The sequence below is a fragment of the Meles meles genome, chromosome 11 (genome assembly GCF_922984935.1).
Source record: "Meles meles chromosome 11, mMelMel3.1 paternal haplotype, whole genome shotgun sequence".
NCBI classification, from domain to species: domain Eukaryota; kingdom Metazoa; phylum Chordata; class Mammalia; order Carnivora; family Mustelidae; genus Meles; species Meles meles.
In genome coordinates this window covers 65,686,831-65,706,592 of record NC_060076.1, presented here as the reverse complement: position 1 = coordinate 65,706,592, position 19,762 = coordinate 65,686,831, and the positions used below count along the sequence as shown (strand labels likewise).

At 40.8% G+C, this 19,762-nt stretch overlaps 1 protein-coding gene across 1 annotated transcript in view; it reads right to left on the bottom strand.

Moving 5' to 3' along the window:
• Nucleotides 1-14,804, bottom strand: part of HSD17B3 (hydroxysteroid 17-beta dehydrogenase 3) — a 42,813-nt gene extending 28,009 nt beyond the window's left edge. Inside the window, exons 1-2 of the mRNA XM_046023518.1 lie at nt 14,644-14,804; nt 10,454-10,500 (exon numbers count right to left, since the gene is read on the bottom strand). Coding sequence (XP_045879474.1) covers nt 10,454-10,500; nt 14,644-14,797 — 201 coding nt within the window. The 5' untranslated portion in view covers nt 14,798-14,804. The remainder of the gene's footprint in view (nt 1-10,453; nt 10,501-14,643) is intronic.
• Between the last annotated feature and the right edge of the window lie 4,958 nt (nt 14,805-19,762).

Below are 19,762 nucleotides of genomic sequence, written 5' to 3'. Positions count from 1 at the left end.
GGCTCCCTGCTGAGCAGAGAGCCCTATGTGGGGCTCGATCCCAGCACCCTGGGATCATGACCTGAGCCGAAGGCAGAGGCTTTAACCCACTGAGCCACCCAGGAGCCCCGGATGTTCTCATTCTTAACGTGAGTGATAAGGGACACATTACTCATTTTATGACTTTTTGTAATCACGTCTATGGATTACGTACACCTCTGTCTCTCTGTCTCGCACACACACACACTACAGTAATGTGGCATAGTCAAAGCTGGATCAGAAATTATCAGGCTGAGGTCAAGCCGCAGGGTAGCAAGGACCAGTGAAACATAAAACTAATTCAAAGCTGCTATCTTCACTGAAGGCAATGTCAAGGAGAGTAAGGTGAGTGTGCAACAGGAGTACTTTAGAGCAGAGGAATTGAGACATGAGGAAGAAGAATTTCCTCACTGAAAAGACAAAACACCGCCATAAGTTGCCAGGTAAACATGCAATGATACTCACAAATAGGACAAAGAGGTTATTTCTCTTGGGTTGGTCTGAGACAGAACGGGTGAAGTGATTTTAATCCAAGGGCCAACTCCATGCCATTACCTGTCGCTGCCAAGAACACTGATGGGAGAAGCACTGTGCCCTGGTCACACTAGAGCTGAGCAGGACCCGCAGCTGCGCAGTCCCAGACGTTGGGGAGCACCACTGGAACCACCCAGAGGTGGAGGAATGAAACCACACAATCTTTAGTCATGCATTTTGCTTCTTCATACATCAGAGAAACAGAAAGTAGATGATGGAATTTTTGCTGTTTTCTTCTTTACCTCTCTTTAAATTAAAAAAAAAATGTACGCAAACATCATTAGCCATCAGAGAAAGGCAAATTAAAACCACAATGAGACATCAATACCCAGCTATCAAAATGACTACAATAAAAAAGAGGGACAACACCAAATGCCAGAGACCATGTGAAGAAAATGAATTTCTTATCCACTGCTGGTAGGAAGTGCAAAGTCACTCGGGGAGATAGGATACTTTTCTTAAAAAAAAAAAAAACCAACCAACTAATTAACAAATATCTCACCCCCTAGAAATTGCTATCTGGAACATTTATCCCAGAAAAATAGAAACTTCTCTTCACACACAAACCTATATACAAATGTTTATAACAGTTTTACTTGTGTTGCCCAGAACTGGAAAGCACCTAACCTAGATGCCCTTTAGTGGATGGCTGGCTAGACATCCACTAAACAGTGGTCATTCATGCCATGGAATACTACTCAGCCATAAAACTGAACAGACTATTGATACGAGAACCCACCCACACAGATCTCTAGAGAACTGGGCTGAGTGGAAAAAAAAAAAAAAGTCAATCCAAAAAGGTTCCAAAGTGTATGATTCCATTTATAGAACTTTCTTGAAATAATAAAATTATAGAAATAGGGACCAAATTAGTGGTTGCTCGGGGTTAAGGAAGGAGAGGGAGATGTGTGTGGAGTGGGTGGGTGCTGTGTGGTGCTCAGCTGGGCCTGAAGCCAATTGGGAAGCCAGAAAGGCTGGCCCACTTTAGGGTTAGTTTGGCTGTTTTTTGTACTGACCAGAGCAGGGGCACCTGCTCCCTTAGGGAACCCTGCCTGTGACCATGCAGCACTCACTGGGAACCCTGAATGCCTAGAACCCTGGAAGGCAGTAAATTTTGATGTCTTTGACCTAAGCCTACTTGGGTGTTTGTAATTATTGGGATTTTCTGGTAGCCTACAATAATTAGAGGTCATTTAATGCTACAGCTCTCATCCCCCACAACCCTGTCAGCAGATGGTGTGTTTCAAAATGCAAGCAAGTCTGCAACCAAACCCTGCCACACAGAAAGATTTATTAGTAAGCTGGCACCAAAATAGTCATGAACCTGTTCTTATAGGTTTGTGGAGTCCCAGTTCTCTGTCCCTTAGGCCCTCTGTGAGGAGGCCATCCCAGGAAGATATGATAAAGGCAGGACATGGTCAGCCCTCTAGTGGGGTCAGGAATCCTCCATGAAGCAGTGGGACAGGAGACTAAATCAGCTCAAGGCCAAGGGCTACTCTGCAGCACTCACAGATCTGACAGTTTTGTTCTTACAAGGGTAGAAGCGACTGTACAAGATTTCCAGCCAATCCACATATCTTGAACTGCATTTCTTCAGGAAATTATAACATCAGCTAGGCTAAGGGAAGACCATCTAATGAAAGTCCAGTTAACTGAAGCATAGATGTTGATGAACTCTGATTTAACATCTTTAAAAATTAACTGAACATTGGATTTGGCTAGAATCTAGAATTTCTGGCTAGAAACAGCACAGCTTTGCAAATTGGGTAACTTGGGGAGAGTTTAATAAAAGGATGTTTTGCAATGTATGGGTATGGTATAAGGAAACGACAGGACTCTGGGGCTAAGAATAGCAGAGCCTCTTACACCTGCGTGCCCCAAAGGGCTGGGGAATGAACAGTGGCCAGAGCTGGAAAAGGCAGCTGTGTGGAAAGGGCCACCTAACAGAGTTATAACTGAAACAGAAGGACACAGCCAGTCCTTTAGACCCGCAGGGAGACAGCTGGAAAAGAACCCCGCTCTCCTCCGCACCTCTTATCTGTTGCCAGTGGCTCCCAGTGGTCCAACCCACCAAAAACTAGAGTCAAGCTGAGCCTGTCTGGGCAGCTAAGCCTCCTGGGCACAGAGCAGGATGAGGAAGGGCAGATAGTGGGTCTGGAGGGGCAAGAAGAAATCCAACACACACCACCTCTGGGTGTTAGCTTTAACAGACAACCAACCACTGCAGAAATGTGGACTAAGACTCACCTAACTTAAACATAAAGTTACCATCCAACCCAGCAATTCCACTCCTGGGTAATCTGTCCAAGAGAAAGGGAAACGTATATTCACGCTGAAACTGGCATATGATGCTCACAGCGACGTTATTAGACAGATGGCCCCTGACTTACAATGGTTTGACTTGGGATTTATCGACTTCACAATGGTGCAAAAGTAATACACATTCAGGAGAAACCATACTCTGAACTTTGGGTTTTTTTGTTTGTTTGTTTTTGTGTTTTCATACTCTGAACTTTGAATTTTGATCTTTTCCAGGGCTAGTGAAAGGTGGCAGGATCCTCTCTCATTTACTAGGCAGTAGCCACAGCTCCCATCGGCCAGCGATCACGAGGGGGTGAAGGACCTGTAACACCGACAACCATTCTGTACCCACACAGCCTTTCTGCATTTCACTTTCAGTATAGCATTCCATAAATTACATGAGGTAGTCAATTTGTATTATAAAATATGCTTTGCGTCAGGTGAGTTTGCTCAACTACAGGCTAATGTAAGTGTTCCGAACACATTTGAGGTAGGCTAGGCTAAGCTGTGATGTTCGGTAGGTTAGGGATGTTAAATGCATTGACTCCTTATGATATTTTCAACTTACAATGGGTTTATAGGGATATAAACCCATTGTAAGTTGAGAAAGATCAATATAGCCAAAAAATGGAAACACCTATGCATTCATCCAACTGGCAAGTGAATAAACTGGGTATATCCATACAACGGAATATTGTTCTGCAATAAGGGTAACACTGCCGACACTACAACACCGGTGAAAGTCCAAAACATTATGCTAAGTGAGAGAGGTCAGTCAAAAAGGACTGCATATTGTGGGGTAGCATTTGGACACAATGTTCAGAAAGATCAATAGCAGTCCAGGGCTGGGAAGGAATAGGGAATTAAGTGCAATCAGGCAAGAGCGATCTTATTAGAATCTTACAAGGAGGCTGGAAATGCTCTACAGCTGGATGGTGATGAGGATGAACACTTGGTGGATTTACTAAAAATCCTTGAGTTGTATACTTAAAACAGGTGGATTTTATGGTATGTGAGTTAAATCTCAAGAAGCTGTTTAAAATAGAACACCAACTGACCTACATGCTCTCTGCTAAAGTATTTTCAAAATTAATCTACATTCACTTTAATTGGTGACCTTCAGCCATGAAGGATTCTCACAAGCTCCACCCCTGGCCTAGAATCTCTACAGTGAGGTTTCACTTTATAAAAAATAGTCAACCAATACCCAGACATACAAAAAGATAATTGAGGGTGATCCTCTGCATCTGTTGTTCCCTTTCAATAGTCAATAACAAAGACATTTAAACATGACACACAAAAAAGTGTGTTCATTGATGGTTCGACTGGAACACAACTATTATTTAAAAGGTCCTAAAAACCACAGAAAATCTCTCAAGGACTATGATGTCGATTTTGAGTGACTCTAGTCAGAGCTCCATTCAGGCCAGACTGAGAAATGGAGGGGAAAATGGAGGAAGGTTCTCTAAAACAAAAACATCTTCACCTGGCGCATGTCTCATGCCTTCCTCTAAAAAAACAACCACTGCAGAAAAATCAAGCCAATAGAAATGAACCGTGAAGTAAACTATGGTCTCTGGGTAGTGATGAAGTGTTAGTGTATGTTCATTGATCATAACAAATATTACTCTAGAGGGGGATGTCAATAGTGTGGGGCTACACATGTTTGGGGGTAGAAGGGGTATGGGAACTCTCTGTGCCTTCCACTCAATTTTGTGGTCAACCTCAAACTGTTCTAAAAAAATTAAGTCTATTTAATTTTTTAAAAATAAGTGGACGATAAAAAGATTAAAAAATAAAAAATCAGGACTGTCCTATTTCTGACTGACCCTGCCTCTCTCCCTATGAAAAACACTCCCCACAGGAACCCCCAAACACTCATTTTGAGCCTTGGAATCCATCAAAATGGTGGTCAAAGAATGAGGTACCTTTGTCTCACAATTCTCTTCATCAGCCTCCTGAAGAGAAGATTGTCCATTAAATGGAAAGCAATTTACATTTTCAGCACAAAGGATGCTTGCTTCCTGGTGGGCTTCCAGCCTCTCCTGAGTTTTGCCATTCCTCTCAAGAGCCACAGACATTTTAAAGGTTCTATGTGAAGTGGTCTGGGCCAGGAGGGGGTGGTGTAGAAAACACTTGTCTGGTCTAGCATTGTTCCCTTTGTCCACTTGAGCAGGGCTCAATTTTATTTCTAGAATGTCCTGGTTGACAGGCTCCATACACAGGTTTTGCCTCTTTTCCTTTAGGGAGTTAAGCTACAGAAGCACTCCGTTTCCCAGAATGCACTGTGGCACCGTCCTACAGAAGGGCTGCTTCAGAGATGAATGTGCCCTGTTTCCTTCTTTATGTTATGGCCTGCCTCAGGGAAGGGGCTTGTGACTGCTAATCTGTAACAGGTGGTGGGAACACAAGGGAAAACAAGGCCTCCTCTGTATGGCAGTGAATAAAAGAAATTCAGGTGCTGAAGGAACAAAACTGGTGTGAAGACGGGGTGAAGCAGTGGCCTCACAGGGAGGGAGTAGTGGACCCCTCTCGTGCTTCCTCCCCCAGCCCACCCCTCACCACAATTGTTTTCCACCTTCTTCCAGTACTACTTGAAATTCCCTTAGCAGGAGGCAAAGCCATTCTTGCCACACCAAATATAAATACAGATTAAGCTAAAATGCAATGTAGAGTAGGCTCCCAGAAAGATGGAGAAGTACTTTTCCCCATTCCTACCATGATATGCACCTAAATGACTCTAAAAGATAGGGAGAAGATGAGGTAGGGGCCAAGACCCAAGAAACAGCACAGTGGTGAGTTCCTGGGTTTTTCTTTTCCCTCATATACCCCAGACTTACTGGTGGAAAAGCTGGCAATTCAGAAACACCACAGGTACAGACATACAAAGTCCCAACAAAAGTCTGCTCTCTCTAACCAAAGGACCAGAAAAGAGACAGCCTAGCAAGGCAGAAAAGTATAGAAAAGAAGTGCTTTACTGCAGGTAAACAGCTAAAAAACAAAAACAAACAAACAAACAAAAAAACCTGTGGTCCCAACCCACCCTCATCCATAAAGGCTGAGTCAGGACCTGAGACTTCCATCCTGTGAGACGCCCCCCAGCCAGGCTGGCATCAGGGAAGTCTGAATGGGGAGGTAGAACAATCATCCCAGCCTCCTCCTCCCATCTCAGCAGACCTGAACTTCTGCTTCCACCCAGCAATACCAAGGTGACGTTTCCCTTCCCTCCCCTCCCTCTTCCCCTGGGATGGAAAAAGAGGAAGCCTCGAGGAGGGTCAGAACTTTCACTACCATGCTAGTGGTGGTGAGGCCACCTCCTCCAAGTACCACGGGCAGCCTCCTAGGGAGCAGTAAGGAGGCACTCTTGCCTCTCCACCCTGAGGGGCCCAGCAGGGAGCTGACACTCCTAGCCCCACGCAGCAGTACCAAGGAGGCCATACCCACCAATGGAGGCCAAGTAGAAAACCTGAGCTTCTACCTTAGCTGCTAGGAACCAGCCGGCACCCCCTCCTCCTTCTGCTGAAGCAGGGTACAGACCCAAAGCAGATTTAAAGGAGGTCCAGACTCTCATAAGAGAAAACCAAAATTGACCACAATTCAAAAGTTCCTCATCATACCAAGAACCAGGAAGATCTCAATTTGAGTGAGTTAAAAACAATCAATAGATGCCCACATTAAGATGACACCAATGTTAGGGTTCTTGGATGAAGATTTTTTTTTTTTAAGATTTTGTTGTTCAGAGAGAGAGAGAGAGAGTTAGCAGAGGGAGGGACAGACAGAAGGACAAGCAGACTCCCCGCTGAGCAGGGAGCCTGATGCAGGACTCAATCCCAGGACCTGAGCCAAAGACAGATGTTTAACTGACCGAGCCACCCAGGCGTCCCTTGGACCAGGATTTTAAAGCAGCCATACTTTTTTTTGTTTTTTGTTTTGTTTTTTTGTGTGTGTTTTTTGTGTTTTTTTTTTCTTTTCAGGGTAACAGAATTCATTGTTTTTGCACCACACGCAGTGCTCCATGCAATACGTGCCCTCCTTATTACCCACCACCTAGCTCCCTCAACTTCGCACCCCCCACCCCTTCAAAACCCTCAGATTGTTTTTCAGAGTCCATAGTTTCTCATGGTTCACCTCCCCTTCCGGTTTCCCTCAACTCCCTCTCCTCTCCATCTCCCCATGTCCTCCATGTTATTTGTTATGCTCCACAAATAAGTGAAACCATATGATACTTGACTCTCTCTGCTTGACTTATTTCACTCAGCATAATCTCTTCCAGTCCCGTCCATGTTGCTACAAAAGTTGGGTGTTCATCCTTTCTGATGGAGGCATAATACTCCATTGTGTATATGGACCACATCTTCCTTATCCATTCATCCGTTGAAGGGCATCTTGGTTCTTTCCACAGTTTGGCAACCATGGCCATTGTGGCTATAAACATTGGGGTACAGATGGCCCTTCTTTTCACTACATCTGTATCTTTGGGGTAAATACTTAGTGGTTTAAAGCAGCCATCCTAAGAATGATTTGACAAGCAATTACAAACATTTTTAAAACAAATGCAAAAAGAAAATTTCAGTAAAGAAATAGAAGATATAAAGGAGACCAAATGGAAACTTTAGGGCTGAAAAATAAAATAAAATAAGTTAAAAACTCAGTGGATGGGCTCAGTAGCAGAAGGGAGGGCATCAATGAAAGAATCAGTGAATTTAAAGATAAAACAATAGACATTACCCACTCTAAACAACAGAAAAAAATACAATGAAGAAAATGAACAGCATCTCAGAAACCCATGAGACTGTAAGAAAGAGCTAACATCCATGTGACTGGAGTCCCAGAAAAAGAGAAGCAGCCTAGGCAGATAAATTATTCAAAGAATAGTGAATTAATTCAAGAGGCTGAGCAAAACTCAAATAAGATAAACCTAAAGAAGTCCACACCAAGAAACATCATAACTAAACTTCTGAAAACTAAAGTCAAGGGGGAAAGTCCTGAAAGCAGTGAGAGAGAGAAATACCTTATCAGGGAAAAAGCAATTCAAATTACACCAGACTGATCAGAAACCAGAGAGGCAAGAAGAAAACCATACATTTCTCAAGTGCAAAAAGCAACGGACTGCCAGTGCTAAATCCTATACCCAGCAAAATTATCCTTCAGGAATGAAAGGGAAATAAAGACATTCTCTGATGAAGGAAAACAAAGAGACCTACCCTAAAAGAATAGCTAAAAGTAGTTCTCTAAACAGAAAGGATATGATGAAAGAAATGACCTTGGAGCATCAGGGGGAAAGAAAGAATAAAGGAAAGAGTACAAATATGGGTAAGTATAATACATCGTCCCTCTCAAAAAAAGCAGAATATAGGAAAAAGAAGAACAGTTTAAACATCCAGTAATAATAGTGGCTAACCCTGGAGAGCTTACTCCAGGCAAAGTATTTTGCCTGCCTCATCCCATTAAACCCTTACAAAAGCCCCAGTGGGATTACCAGGGCCTTCTGGTTTATCAGTGTGAGAACTCTGTAGTAGGGTTTGAGTGCACAGATGTCTGATTGATTCCCAACATTGGGCTCTTAACCTCTAGGTCAGTCGGTCTGCAGCATCTCACTCTGAAGTGATTCCCTTGGAAAAGCAATTAGCAAGCAGACCAGAGCAGGCTCTCTGGAAGGCGAAGAGCCTGAATGAAGGGGAAGTAAGGAACCCAGAAATCTGTTTAACACAGACTTAGAAAAGAACAAGAGAAAATGAAGAAAAAGATTCTACAAGAAAGAGCAAAGCAAGAATTAGAACAGAAACAATTTAGAAGTTGGGAGGTATCTTTTGCACTGGTAAAGACACAAAATCCCAGAGAGGATGGGCAACTTGTCCAAAATCTCCAGACAGTGGGTACCAGAGCAAGGGAAGGAACCGACAGCTCCTGACCTACAGGCCATCGCTTTTGGAAGCAGTAAAGAAACGAATGGCTAAGTTTTCACAATGTCTCCTCTAACTAGAAAGAAAAGTGTCTGAGTCTTAAGCCATCAGGGGACCCTTAGTAGGTCAGATCAGCATGAATTTGAAGAAAGAATCTGGAAAATCATGAAGAAAGAATCTGGATTTCAATGCAATCCAGAGAATCTTAGTACCTTGGTAAGGTAGGGCCATAGATCTTTTGAATGAGGGATTAGGCCTTCTTCAGAAACCTGGTCTAAGGTGGAAAATAGTTATGTAAAAGGTGATATAGTTCTAATGCAAACAGCCAGAAAAGCTTTCCTTCTGGTTTTTGGGTGAGGAAGACACAAGGCTGTGGAAAGTGGTTGCTGAGAGGTCTCCCCAACCTCCACAACCTCCTGAATGTTGGGCACTACCAGTCATCAGAAAGTTGCTACATACAAATTAGGATAAGAGCAAAGAACTCTTGGGGCACCTGGGTGGCTCAGATCATTTAACGCCTGCCTTTGGCTCAGGTCTATGATCCCAGAGTTCTGGGATCGAGCCCCAAGTCAGACTCCCTGTTCAGCAGAGAACCTGCTTCTCCCTCTCCCTCCCACTCTGCCTACTTGTGCTTTCTCACTCTATCTCTCTGTCAAATAAATAAATAAAATCTTAAAAAAAAAAAAAAGAGCAAAGGACACTTCAACTCAAAAAAAGAGTTGAAGCACAATGTCCGCACCAAAGAAATTATATTGGAAGTTAGGGGACAGACCTGTACAGGTACTCTGTACTCTGTACTCTGATGTACCTTGCACTGTCCATTTCACACAAGATGGTTTGACACTATCATGACTCAAGTCTTTGGGGACAGGAGGATGCACTGTCATTGAATGTAGCTTCTGTAATTGAAGTGCTTGTCATTATAGATGTAAGCGTTATTGATTTTTTTATCCTGTCATAATTTTGATGATTCTCGTTCTTCTGTTGTATGATTTTAGAGGTCAGTGTAATCAGCATAATGAAGAAATAAAATAATAGGAATTCCAGGAAACAATATTTCATGAATGAAAATGTGGACTTTGTAAGAATAATAATCATAACAACAATGGCAACATACAAAACTATACATGCCATAAGTGCATTTTTAAAAACTCTAACTACCCATACATCTATCTATCTGCAGATAAACACAAAGCCTGGAAGGAAATACTCAGAGACACTACTTGAATTCCAGTGACTCTCAGCCCTATCATATCCTCTCTTTATGTAATATTTTAGAATGCCTATTCATCTTTTTGAGATGCCAGTTGTAGGTAATATGTCCTGCCTACACAAATATTCTTTGAAAAATCAGTGTATACCCTACCTATGAAGTAAGGAGTTCATAGTTTTAATTGTATTTAAACATATAAACTTTTATGTTATAATTACACTAGAAAATAACAGTGTCTCCAGAAATTCCTAAAACAGCTCCTAAGGGATGGCTGACACCTCTAAATACCATTGTGTTTTTTTGAAAGATATCCATAGAGTGAGATTATGATTTTTAAATTTCCTTTTTTGTAGAAAAATAGTTGCCTTCATAAATTCATGTCTATGGATTTTATAACCAGAAACCTAGCGTTGGGGGTGCCTGTCATGTGATCATGGTGTGTTCAGTACAAGGGGAAGGGAAATTCTCCAAGGACACAACTTACCTCAAATGAATAAGCTTTCCCAATCCCATCTCCTGCTCCAGTGATCACTGCAAAAAGCAGAAATGCTTTTAAAGGACATAATCTTTAAAGTGCTCTTTCTTCCCCCAGCGATGTGTTTTTGCAGGCTTCCTGCCTGGGACCTGCTATACAGTCCCCTACTCCACTCAGCCCTGGAGCTTCCAGCCCTGATGCCCCTCATTCAATGTCCCAAAAGAAGCGCTTTTTTTGGAGGGGTTGGTAAAGCTGGGGAGGATAGCCTCCAAAACAAAACAAAGAACCTCAGCCAGACACATTTCATTCAGACCCCAAGCAGTGTACCCTATTATCTCTCAACCCACACTCCCAACTGTCACAGTAAGGACATTTCAAGATTCTTCCTAAAGTCAAGTGTTTCACTCTTTCCATCCCACCCCCACAGGACAGCAGCACTCAAAGGCCATGGAAGATAAGGAACTTAACAAAGAGGAAAACACAGAAATGCAAAAAAGGGATACAATGAAATAAAGGGACCTGAAGAATCTGCAGTCAGAGTCTCTACTGATTAACATGTAAAAATCAGATTGACTTAGTTCTTTTATATCCAACATTAACGCACATATTTTATGACTGAGCTCCAAGGTAAACCACATTTAAGCGAATGTCACAATTTGAAATTATGCTACAGTTCAGCATTTACGCATCTGCAATTTACCTTTGCACAATGATCAGAGCGTATACTTTCCAAGTGTGAATAGAACATACATTTAGCTTATTGGAGAATAAGAGCCAAGCTGTGCAAGGTTCCAGAAACACATTAGCAGAACGTTCTCATTATCTCTTTTTTTAAAGATTTTATTTATTTATTTACTTATTTACTTATTTGAGAGAGAAAAACAGTGTGAGCAGGGGGTGGGGGGCAGAGGGAGAGGGACAAGCAGCCTCCACACTAAGAATGGAGTCCAACTTTCTCCTTGATCTCACGACCCCAAGATCATGACCGGAGCTGAAATCAAGAGTCAGATGCTTAACCAACTGAGCCACTTAACTGCCCCAGGACACTCTCATTTTCATAACTGCTGATAGTTTTATTTGTTCACTTGCTTATTTGTTTTTCCTCCTAGGTGAATCTGTGCATATTACCTTGTTCCCCCCAGTGTTGTGCTCAGGGTCATCTTCTACCTCACCTTCCCCACCTTATGGGAATCTTCCAACTCACCCAGTATAGGGTCTGTACTATAGACAAGGTAATAAGATCAGTAAATTGCTGGTTTTTATTGAGTGCTTACTCTTGGCCATGTACTGTTTCAAGTGTTTTAGATGCGTTATCTTATTTACTATTCAAAACAAGTTCATGATGCAGGGACCATTGTTTCCCCCAGTTTATAGAGGAAGAAGCAGAGGGAGAGAAAGTTAGTAACTCAGTCAATGTCACATTGCTAAAAATGATGACAACAGGGTTTGAAACCCGGCTATCTGATTTTGGGGGCCGCAATTCTAGAAAGATACACCAGTGATAATTTCCTAATCAACTACAGAGTTCTGAGGAGTTAAACACTTTCTTCTTTAGTAACTGGATTTTCTTCTGGCTCTCCACCAGAAATATATGGTGTCCCAGAGATCTGCCTAGGCTCAAGGACATCTTAATCTTGCTAGTGATAATTCTATTCAATATTGACTCAAAGAATAGGTTAAGATTACATTTGGGGGGTCTTTTTTTTTTAAGATTTTTGTTTATTTGACACAGTGAGAGAGGAAACACAAGCAGGGGGAATAAGAGAGGGAGAAGCAGGCTTCCCGCTGAGCAGGCAGCCAGATGAGGGGCTCGATCCCAGAAATCTGGGATCATGACCTGAGCTGAAGGCAGCCGCCTAACCACTGAGCCACTCAGGCTCCCCAAGATTACATTTTTTTTTTAAATGTGAGCCAAGGAGATTTAAGAACAACCCCACCCCCAGCCAAGTGTGTGAGCATTTGGATCTGTGTGGAACAGGATATTTGGATCCAGAATGCTGAAGTTCAAGCTATTTAGCAAGTTTTCTGGAGATATAGCCCCAAGAGTGAAAGCGGGTTTGCAGACACACACACTCTTCAAATGTAACATGCGACAGTTTAAAAACCCATTTTTCATCCCAAACAACTTTCATATGGCAATTTTTTTTATATCTGCTACTAAGGTTGTACAGTTGCCGGCTTTAGTAACTAAAGATACAGCATGCCCAGCTAAATTTAAATTTCAAGAAAACAACAAATACTTTTTTAATATAAGTATGTCCTATATAATATTTGGGAAGTCATATACTAAAAAAATCATTCCTTCTTTATCCAAAATTCAAATTTAACTCTACGACCTATATTTTATCTGGAAGCCCTATAAGGTTGTTTATAATCTCTCCTATTTAGCCTGGCATGGTACTTTTAAAGTTTTGGGTTTTTTTAAAGATTTTATTTATTTATTTGACAGACAGAGATTACAATTAGGCAGAGAAGCAGGCAGAAAGAGAGAGAGGAGGAAGCAGGCTCTCGGCAGAGCAGAGAGTCCGATGCAGGGCTTGATCCCAGGACTCTGGGATCATGACCTGAGCCGAAGGCAGAGGCTTTAACCCACTGAGCCACCCAGGCACCCCTCTAGTTATTTTTCTTAAAGCTCAGAGAATAAGTTCTACATAAATAGGGGGTTTGGGAGATCCATTTAAGGTGGAACTTCTATAAATACAATGACTAAACCAATTAAAGAAATGTGGACAATAGTTAATAAGTTTAATAGAATTTCAAAATACAGTAGAATAAGGTAAAAATGGTCTATGAAATTTTACTTTTGGCATTTATTAACATTGGCATTTATCATTTGGACTGTAGTATAATTTTTTTTTAAAGATTTTATTTATTTATTTGACAGAGACACACAGAGAGAGGGAACACAAGCAGGGGGGAGCAGGAGAGTCCTTGGAGCAGGGAGCCTGATGTGGGCCTCAAGCCCATGACCCGAGCTGAAGGTAGCTGCTTAATGACTGAGCCACCCAGGTGCCCGTATAATCTTATTCATTTTTTTTCCTTTTTTCTGATAACATTCTTAAGTTTTCCCCTTCTCACATTCTGACTTGACCATAATATGAAATTGAGCTTTTCTTTTTAAAAAAGCTTGGTTTACATACAAAATGAAGTTTGTTTCTCTCCTTTCAAATTTAAAAATGTCAGTTTAATATTTTACATTCTTCAAGGGATGAGGATTTTAAAATATACATTTGATCTAGTGACATTGGAAATTATTGGTTTGTTTATTTATTTATTTATTTATTTGACAGACAGGGATCACAAGTAGGCAGAGAGAGAGAGAGGAGGAAGCAGGCTCCTTGCTGAGCTGAGAGCCCGGTGTGGGGCTCAATCCCAGGACCCTGAGATCATGCCGAGCCAAAGGCAGAGGCTTTAACCCACTGAGCCACCCAGGTGCCCCGTGGCATTGTACTTTTAAAGCTGTTTAAATTCTTTAGTTTTTTTTTTTGTGTGTTTTTTTTTAAGTCACTGTAATTCTTGGATTTCTTCATGTAACCTTTGCATGTCATTCAAAGAGATACTAAAACCAGAGCCTCATATTTTTCTCCTTAAACCCAGTCATCAGGCTGACATTCTGTGTGGTAGTTCCAGAAGATAAATCCCGTTGGTAAGCAGTGATTAATCTACCTGGGACACAAACCAGACCCAGATTCCATTTCTAACCATCTTGAACATTTCTTCCTATAGGGGCATTTGTTACCTTGATTTTATAATACCCTCACTTCATGAAAGGGCTTGGAGAATTTTTTTTTAATACAGTGAAGTAAAATTCTTTGTATTTCTGAATTTTGATCCACCCTTCCACAAAATGGTAGTACTTTGAGGCTTCAAAAATCTGTAGAAAAGAATGCAGAAATTTCTGCACTACATATTGTTTGTGTCACCAGAAATTCCCAAAAGGCGAGAACCCAACTAATAAGGACAAGAGGACAAGCACAGAGGCAAGAATTGGGTGGCATTCTTCCAGTTAATTCTTCTCATGCCCCACAGCTTGTCTTTTAGACAATTCCAGTTTCACTCATACTTTCCAGGCACCTAAATAAAAGTCACTCAAAGCAATTACATCTTTGCTCTCAAAAGGGGAAAAATGCAATTTATCTTTTGAGATATGTATCATAATGAGACATACCAAGAAACAAGAGATGGAAAGCTGTCTTTACCTGCCCATTGTCCCATTGACTTCAAGAAAGACTTCGGCAAAACTTTCCAGAAGTGCCGGAAAATATATCTGGAGAATCTCACCCACTTCACCAGGTACACCAGGCACACCAGCAGCCCTACGAAAATGAAGAACTGTTCCAGAGCCACCCCCATGACTGCACTAGACCAGTTTCAGACCTGGTCTGGCCCCTCCACAGACCTCCAAGGGCGTGGCTACTCCGGAGGCACGTCAGTCACCCTTTGGAGCCACCTGCTGCATTCCACTGTGTAGAGACATTTAGATTAGAGTAACTTCTTTACACAATCCTCTGATTCACAGGCTTTGGAAGAAAGTATTCTTCCTAATATTTTTACAGCACCATTAGCCTTCTGTGACCCTGGGGGAGCTGGTGAAGAAATACAAGGAGGACATGAAGAAAGATAAAGCCTGGACAAAGAAAAATTGTCTATGCTGGGTTCTCTCCCTAAATTTGGAAGCTAAGAAGGATGCTGAGAAGGATGCAAAATCCTGTAAGTCCCATATTTATTTATTGAACAAATATTTTATTGGCACTCTACCAGGTAGCAGTGCTGCTCAAGGCTTTGGGAACACGTAATAGTAAACAAGACCATATCACTGCCATGCGGGAGCTGAGATTCTAGTAGGGGAGACAGACAATAAGCTGCTAAATAAGATAATGTCAGATATCAGTGCCATGAAAAAGTGCTTATCAAGGGGCTAGTGGATAATTACTTTAAAGAATGTATTCAGGAAGGGATTCTATGAAGAAGCAGCATTTTGAGCTGAAATTTGAATTAAGAGAAGGAGCTGGCCTTGCAAAGATGAGCTTCCCCATCCAGGCAGAAGGGACAGCTAGTTCAAATGCCCTGAGAGAGACCCATGTATTGAGGAATAAATAGCACTACATAGCGGAAGGAACCATCTGTAGAGAACAGTGAATGAAAGTCAAGTAAGGCAGAGGCATGGGAGGAGCCAGAGCTTCGTGGTCAAGAGTTTGGACTTTAGTCTACAAGCAACAGGAAGCCATTGCAGAGGCTCGGACCGCAGAGTCATATAACCTGAATCCTGCTTTTAGAAGATCACTGTGGATGGTAAGAGAAGATGACCTTTTTGTGGTCGGAATGAAGCGTGGGCATGACCACCAAAGCAGGTGGAGTGAGGAGACAGTGGCAGTCATCTAAGAAGACTGTCCCTCTCTTTCTTATCCACTCATTTGGTGGCATTATCCAATCGCTTGACTTCAAGGACTCTGTATGCTGAGGACCTACAAATATATAATTTCAACCGTCACCCAGGCAGGGTCATCCAGACTTGCTTATCCAACTGCCCACTTGACACCTCCATTCGAATGCCTAATACGCATCTCAAACTTAGTATGTATAAAACTGGCTTCTGATACTATCTCTAAAGTCAAAACCTGCTCTTCTTACAGACTTTCCTATCTCAGGGAATAGCAGCTCTAATCTTCCAATTGTTTAGGTTAGAGATCTTGGCTCCTCTCTCTTTTTCAAATATTGCAACAAGTCTGTCTCCTATTGACAGATGACTGGATTTATTTTCAGCTTTAGATTATCCTGACCAACACTGCTATGGATATTTTTGTATTTCTACTTTGTCATACATATACAAGTTCCTCTCTTTTTCTCTCTCTCTCTTTCTTTCTGCCTCTGTCTGTCTCTCTCTCACACACACACACAACTGCTGGGTCCTACATGTTATACAACTTCAGTTCTACTAGTGTTTCAGCCAAGTCCACCCAGAAGACAACACACCACAGAGCAATTTCGACAGGCACTATTAAGTACAAAAATGATTAACTATTTATAGGAATTATTATTATATTAATAATTATATTATATTAATATTAACTATAGGAAGTTATATAACTAGTTATAGGAAGTTAAAGACCATAAAAAAGAACTCAAAAAACCCTAGGGTTGAAGGAGGGTATCTAAGGAACAAACAAATGTGGATCCAAGGCTGGGTTTCAGACCTCACTGGAAAGTGTGGGATTGCAGCCAACTGGTGGTGAAGAGGTTCTCTGGGTTGCCTGAGTTAGGAGGATAAGACTGATTAGCAGAGAATTGCTGCCTGGGGCAGGAAACCCCCACTGGGATGCTGACAAACCTGAGGTGAACCCTACTGGGACCCAATTTGGAGAGAATTGACATTTTTGCAATATTGAGTCTTTTAACTATATACATAGTCTACGTCTTCTTTTAGGTCTTCTTAATCTCTTTCCTAATTTCTCTCAATACATTTTTATAATTTCTCCTAAAATGTTTGTGCTTGTAAAAGTTTATATTAAGAAAAATATCAAAAACGTTCAAAAATAGGAGACTAAGTTGATGAACTCCTGTTTACCCATATGTTATAGATAACCATAACATTATATAAGTAACTACAACATACTAAATAAATCCCCTTTATTTGGTGTGCTTTGTGTACTGGAAATTAACTGTCCTTTCACTGGCCATTGTTACTTTGCATATACCCACTTTTCTTACCCTCCCCACTCCATAACAGCAAGGACTCTTTAAAAGAATAACATAAAAACAGTGCTGTTATTATAAACAAACCATTAATAGTAATTCTCTAATACTTTCAAAATTCAGTCAATATTTAAGCATCTCTGATTGTTCATACATATTTTTAAGCTTTGTTTGTTAGAGAGAGAGGAGTATGAGCAGAGGAGGGGCAGAGAGAGAGGAAAGAATCTTAAGCAGGCTTCATACTGAGCCTGACATGGGGATCTATCTCACAACCCTGAGATCATGACCTGAACTGAAATCAAGTGCTGGACACTTAACCAAATGAGCCACCAGATGCCCCATTCATATATATATATATATATATACATATATATATATATATATATTAAGATTTAGACTTAATAGAGAATTATTTTTTATTTTTTAAGATTTTATTTATTTATTTGACAGAGAGAGAGAGATCACGAGTAGGCAGAGAAGCAGGCAGAGAGAGAGGGGGAAGCAGGCTCCCCGCTGAGCAGAGAGCCCAATGTGGGGCTCCATCCCAGGACCCTGGGATCATGACCTGAGCCGAAGGCAGAGGCTTAACCCACTGAGCCACCCAGGTGCCCCACCATTCATATATATTTTTAAGTTGACTTTTGAATCAGGATTTTTCTTAAAGGCCTGCACATTGTATTAAGTTGATGTATCTCTTAAAATTTCCCTCTCTTTTAAAAAAATTCTTTTACTAGCATTTATTTGTTAAAGAAATTAAGTTGTTTACCTTATAGAGTTTCCCACATTTTGAATTCTGCTGATTACATCGCCATGGTGTCACTCAAAATGTTCTTCTATCTCCTATATTTCTTCTAAACTATTAGATCTAAAGCAAGGGCAGCAAACTTTTTCCTTCAGGAGCCAGATAGTAAAGATTTTAGACTTAGTGGGCCCTGTGGGCTCTGTTGCAAGGCCCCTGACCATTGTAATGCAAAAGCAGTCATAAGTACTTAGTCTTAAATACGATAGAATAGATGGGCCTCAAGGGAATTATGCTAAATGAAATAAGTTAGACAAAAAAAGACAAATACTGTAAGATCTCTCTTCTATGTGGAATATAAATATATGTATTTATAACCTCCCAGAAGTGGGGGTTGAGGGATAGAAGAAAAGGGTAAAATGTTTTTGTTTTTGTTTAGTTTAAATAAATTAAATCTTTTTTAAAAGAAAGTAAAAAAGGGGTGAGGAGAGAGATGTGCAAAAGTGCCAGGAATAACGTGTGATTAAAATGTTCGCATCTTCTACAAACATAGTGATCTGAAGGGACACCTGCACCCCAATATTCATAGCAGCAATGTCCACAATAGCCAAACTGTGGAAAGAGCCAAGATGTCTCCTGACAGATGAATAGATAAAAAAGATGTGGTGTATATATACAGTGGAATACTACTAGCCATCAGAAAGATGAATACCTACCATTTACATTGACATGGGTGGAAATGGAGGGCATCATCCTCTGTGAAATACATTGGCTAATTGAATTTAAATTTTAAAAAAATGTTCCCATCTTCTCCAGCCTTCAGAAGTTATTAATGCCCAAATAACAATAGTTTAAGTCTCTCTTTTACTGCCCTCAAGGAGTTCAGTATTCATTAGGTTTCCTCCCTCAAGAAATTCTTGGGAACTCCTAAAAAAACCATTCCCCAAATTCTCCCCATCTATCCAGGCAATTTTATATTATCTGGTTCTGGAACAATTCTCCTCTTCTGCTGGTCACTCTGCCATCTTGTTGCTTCTCTAATCTGTTGTATTTCTGCTCCTTCACAAAGACAAATAAAAATATTTAGTTATAAAACAACTTAATTCCACATTTAGGGGGAAAAATTAATGTTGCAGGTCAATAATTTTTATCCCAAAACAGACCATGTAACATCTCAGTCTGGAAAAACAAAACAAAACAAAACAAACAAACATAAAAAATCTCAGTCTGAAGCATTTGCATAGATACGTGTATATATATATATACACATATATATGAATAAAATGGGAACCAGTGAGTGATGGATGCATTAGTGTTACCAAAAGTTTCATCAAAATGTTACTTCCAGAATTAAAATACAGTCTGCACTCTAAAAATATTTCAAAATGACAGTTCATTGTAACCCTCCAAATGACAGTTTTCCAGCTCAAAAAAACTTAAGGTTTTGTGTCCATCAGCTATAGAGGAGTCCATGTAAACTTTGTGAATCAAAGAGAAATTCTGTAACAAGTGATTTGATTTCTGGATTTTGCTTACATATATAGAAACAGTTATAATCAGCATGGCCAAGCTAGAGCTACGTATATACTGAAAGAGCAATCTAAGAGGTCCTTGGTAGAGAAACCGTGGGATAATCTGATGATTGAAACTTCCTATCTTGGGTTCAAATGGCCATACTACCCAAAGCAACCTGTAGATTCAATGCAATCCCTATCAAAATACCAACAGCAATTTTTACAGAACTAGAACAAATAAAACTAAAATGTGTACAGAATCACAAAAGACCCTGAATAGCCAAAGCAATCCTGAGAGAGAAAAACACAGCTGAACATGTCACAATTCCAGATTTCAAACTATACTACAAAGCTGTAGTAATCAAAACAATA